The sequence below is a fragment of the Lipotes vexillifer genome, unplaced genomic scaffold (assembly GCF_000442215.2).
Source record: "Lipotes vexillifer unplaced genomic scaffold, Lipotes_vexillifer_v1.1 scaffold325, whole genome shotgun sequence".
Classification (NCBI taxonomy): Eukaryota; Metazoa; Chordata; class Mammalia; order Artiodactyla; family Lipotidae; genus Lipotes; species Lipotes vexillifer.
In genome coordinates, this window is record NW_006799313.1 from 1977505 (window position 1) to 1982503 (window position 4999).

The 4999-nt window shown below is 38.5% G+C and overlaps 1 protein-coding gene across 1 annotated transcript in view; it reads left to right on the forward strand.

Annotated features, from left to right (window-relative positions):
- The window catches only part of PDE6C (phosphodiesterase 6C), a 64938-nt gene extending 60687 nt beyond the window's left edge, over positions 1-4251 (forward strand). Inside the window, exons 19-22 of the mRNA XM_007471575.1 lie at positions 1109-1183; positions 1299-1382; positions 1764-1917; positions 3918-4251. Of these exons, the coding sequence (XP_007471637.1) occupies positions 1109-1183; positions 1299-1382; positions 1764-1917; positions 3918-3979 (375 nt within the window). The 3' untranslated portion in view covers positions 3980-4251. The remainder of the gene's footprint in view (positions 1-1108; positions 1184-1298; positions 1383-1763; positions 1918-3917) is intronic.
- Positions 4252-4999: the final 748 nt, after the last annotated feature.

Here is a 4999-nt window from a genome sequence, read left to right on the forward strand (position 1 = left end):
TTCCCATGTCACCGCCTCACACTCTAAGCTCCTACTCACACAAGAGCTGGATGTTGGGGACCTCCCTGGTGGCACAGTGGTTGACAATCCACCTGCCAATGCAGGGGACGTGGGTTCGAGCCCTGGTCGGGGAAGATCCCACATGCCGCGGAGCACCAGAGCCCGTGCGCCACAACTACTGAGCCTGTAAGCCCAAACCACTGAAGCCCGCGCACCTAGAGCCTGTGCTCTGCAACAGGAGAGGCCACCGCAATGAGAAGCCCACGCACTGCAACGAAGAGTAGCCCCCACTCGCCGCAACTAGAGAAAGCCTGCGCGCAGCAACAAAGACCCAACGCAGCCAAAAATAACTTAAAAAAAAAAAAAAAGCTGGATGTTGAATTTTATCTGTACATAGTCTTCCCCCTCTTCTTTATTGGCAAACTACTAGTAATCCTTGATGATACAGCGTAAATGCAACCTCCCTTATCTTTCTCCCTTCTTGATCCACAGCAGCTTCATACTGTTACTATTATAGCACTTACCACAGTGTTTACATGACTGTCTTCATTAGACTGGGAGCATCTTAAAGATAAAGGTCACGTGTTACTCCTCTTTGTAAGCCTGGCTCATGCCAATGTAAGGCAGCTAGCAGGTGTTCAATAAACCTGATAAATGCCGGTTTTCAAAAAACTATAAATGAACCCTCAAATATCCTCACACCATAATCAGGTGAAGTTGTGTTCTAAACTGTGCATGTATGTGCACAAACACACATGCAGATACATGCTAGATGCTAAGAGATAAGCAGGACAAGAGGAGGATCTGGGAAGCTTTAGAGCATGAAGCAGAATGTAATGGAATTACAATCTCCCATCTCCCCTTTTTATTGTTGAGAGGTGGTGGCAATAGCAAATAGGAGATAGGCACTCCTAGAATAAGTCTACCACAGTGAAAAAGGAAGAGAAATACCCTTTTCCCATTTAAATATAATCTGTAAATGACATCCTTTTAAAACCAAAGAGCACATGGTATGATAACACCTCAAGCATTAATTATAAATTCTATCCTTAAATGTCACAATAAAATGCAAACAAGTCACTTTCATGAATCATGTCCTTCTTTTCAGGTAGCACTTCTGGTTGCAAATGAATTTTGGGAACAAGGAGATCTGGAGAGAACAGTGCTGCAGCAACAACCAATTGTAAAGACCTTGACATAAAAATGCACTACTTATTAAAAATTATCAATACAAATCAGTCTATCTTTTTCACTGAATCTCAGAAAAAGATCTTTAAAGAATTTATTTCTCTTTCTAGCCTATGATGGACAGAAACAAAAAGGATGAACTACCTAAACTTCAAGTTGGATTTATTGACTTTGTTTGTACTTTTGTATATAAGGTAAGTAAACAAACTGATTATCTGAGTGAAATATATCATCTTCTGGATGAGAATTTTTCTTTCAAACTGTAACCAAAATCAAAGTCATCCTCAAGGAAAGTCATTAGGGGTGTCCTTGTTTCTCCAAGGTAGTTTGAGGTATTACCTTAACCTCTCATTCAGGGGTGGAATGAAAGGTGAGAGAACTCAGATGTAAGCAAATGGAACAGACTTAGGCAGGAAGGAAAACAGCTACCTTTCCCACTTCTGAGGCACTGAGTTAATCTCATCCTAGCAGCCCTGAGCGCTGTGATAATTCCTTAGGGCTCCTTCTCTGCACATGAAAAGTACTAAAAATGAACTATATGATCTAAGAAGTTTCTGACCTAAAATTCTATCTAGGAGTTCTCACGGTTTCACAAAGAAATCATACCTATGCTGAATGGTCTTCAAAATAACAGAGTGGAATGGAAATCCCTAGCTGATGAGTATGATGCAAAGATGAAGGTAACTGAAGAGAAGAAAAAGCAGGAAGAAGGAAATACGACTGAAGAAGGTAAGATGCAATCTGTTTTGACGTCTTGTAAAGTAGCTGAAAGTCAAGCGGAGCTTAATCTCACGACAAGAGCATAAAAAGTAAATGCAAACAGGAAATTTGCTTTACTGCACACAGACTGGTAATTACAAGAAGTTGATTAGTGGTTTTCAGGATTTTTTATCCCCCTCAAACAAGATCTTACTTTGTAATTCCAGATGGAATTGATTGGTCCAGTTGAAGTAGGGGTTAGGGTTAGGTTTCTTCATCTACTCTAGAATATGGCTCTTGAGGTACCTCTGCAGAATACTGAGTTTTTAGAAATAATATGAAAACCATAGAATCAGTGGGATCAATCAGGATTAGGTGAGAAAATAATTTTAGTCCTAACATTATGCATTAGCTGTGAGACTTTGGGCATCTTGCTTAACCTGTCTGAGCTTAATGTTCCTCTCCAGATAATGAGAAGGTTTTACAGATCTCCAGCCTCACTTCCAGACCTAAGGAAGCCCGAGATGTAAAGCTGGTCAGCTGACTGGGGTGACTTGACCGGTACCCCGAGACTTGGCCTATGCCTCAGATGTCTCTACTTAGTGCTGTTTATCCTGATGAAATTTCTACTCCTAAAGTCACTCAGTTAGATTGAAGATAATCTTCAGAAAGCCTCTGTTAAGATGCTTAGGATCACCTATTAGTTCATCAGATGCCTCAAACGTCATCTGGAAAGTGGAATACTAATATCATGATTTTACATTTTGTCTCAAGAGCTCAACACTCAAAAGGTTTTGTAAGAAATTCTTATTGTTTAACAAAGAAATCATCTCTATCTGGAAAGGCCTTGTAAAAAAAAGATGCAACATTCTTTTTAGATGGTTCTCATATTTAGTGGTGTTTTAAAGAATTCATAGAGGAAGAAAGCATTTTGCTTAAAGGGTTAAGGATATCCTTCAACAGAATAAAAACAGGAGTTAGGCAGGCCCTGGGGAACGATGGGGTCCTTATCTCCTAGAGCTTACCACCTGGTGGGGGAGCTAGACAAACCAACAAATGAACAATTGATTATCTAACTATAACTATCAGGAAGCATGAGGTATGTACCTGAGGCATCCGGGAAGACTTTCCTAAAGGATGCTTATGCTAACCGGGAAGGCTTTCTTAAAGGATGCTTATGCTAAACATAAGACTAAGTAATCTTTGCCTAAGCAGAGAAAGGAGGAGGAGTTGGAGAGGAAAGAACAGAATGTGCACAAAGGCCCTGAAGTGGAAATAAGCTTGGTGCAATTAAAGAACTTAAAAACTGGTGTAGCTGGAGTCTAGAGAGCTACAGAGGAGGGCAAAGTGCCAGATGAAGCTGGGAATGCAGGCAGCTCTGCCAGTGTGTTGCCTTGAAGGCCTTGCTAAGGATTTGTCCTCCAGAGAGCACTGGGAAATCCTTAAAGGGATTTAAACAGGAAAGAGATAACATCTGATTTGCACTTCAAAAAGGTTAACAAAAATGGTCATTTTTACTGGGCAAGTGAAAAGAAAAGGTATTTCTTAGTACAATTCATCTTTACCTCAATTTTATGATGAACAGGTTATCAAGCCCTTTAAGTGGCTAACTTTTTTTTTTTTTTTTTTTAGTTTTCAGTATATTGGATATGGATCTTCTATCCTTATTTACATAAAAAATTACTTCCAAATTTTTTTCCTACCACACTGAGAAGTCTCTGTAAACTAATATTATTTTATGTCCAGGCAACAAGCTTTGTGCTTGGCACAAAGCAACAACTCAGATTCCCGGATTGCATAGTTCAGTGGTTCTTCTGTGAAACTGAGACGTTAACTGGCTAATCATTTATTAGATTTTATTTTCTAAATGGACTAATTCTGAATATGAATTCAAGTTTTTAAATGGTCAAACCCTTAGTACTTGCTATAGGTTAAAACTATGAAGTAGGCTATAAAGTTACACTAATATTAGGAAAAAAAACACTGTATATCCACTGACTCCCAATAATACTGCTTTTCTCTTTTACTAGCTGCAGAAGATTCAGGAGGTGGTGGTGATGACAAAAAGTCCAAAACATGTCTAATGCTGTAATACAGTCCAACTGGTCTAAATTTCAAATAGTTTCTACATTTGAAGACAACAAGAAAACATTCCAAAGAACATCAGCAAATTTCATCAAACCATCAAGTAACAGAGTAAGAGAATCTTCAGAAAAGCTACCCTGTGACTAGCATAAGAAAATATACTGCTAGCCTAAAAGCCCTGAGGGTAAAATAAAGTTCAACAGAAGTGCAAAATAAGACAAAAATAAGTGCATTTTTGGTGCCAATTTGTTTTAAATTAAAAATAATATAATCCTGAAATTAGTCACCAATTTTTTTTTAAAAAGTTCTTATTAACTGTATTCATTTACTAGGGCTACTTACAGCAAAATGCCCCAGACTGGGTGGCTTAAAATTTATTACAGAAATTTATTATAGAATTTTATTTATAGAAATTTATTTTCTCACAGTTCTGTAGACTAGAAGTCCAAGATAAAGGTGCTGGCAGGGTTGGTTTCTTGTGATGCCTCTCTCCTTGGCTTGTCAATGGCCATCTTCTTTCTCCCTGTGTCTTGAACTGGTCTTCAGTCTTCCCTCTTGTGGGTCTGTGTCCTCATTCTTCTTATAAGGACACCACTCATATAGGATTAGGACCCACTCATATGACCTCATTTTACCTTAACTACCTCTTTAAATGCCCTGTCTACAAATATAGCCGCATTCTAAGGTACTGTGGTCAGGATTTCAACATAGGAATTTCAGATGGGACACAATTCAACCCATAACATTAATAATAATGATTCACACCTCACATCCCTTCCTGAACCAAAAGTCTCTCGTCAACATGTCTTGATGTAAGAGTAAATAGAGTATAGAATGTGTAACGTATGTAAGTACTATCTTTATAAGAAACAAAGAAAAAGGATGTTAAATGTTATTCCATCTGAAATGCTTCTTTCCTCCACTTTTTACCCTTGATAATAGTGAAGACTACACCACTTTTAGCAGCTTAAAAGTACATTGTCATCCTACACCCATCCTTTCCCCCAAGTCTGAAATCAATTTTATG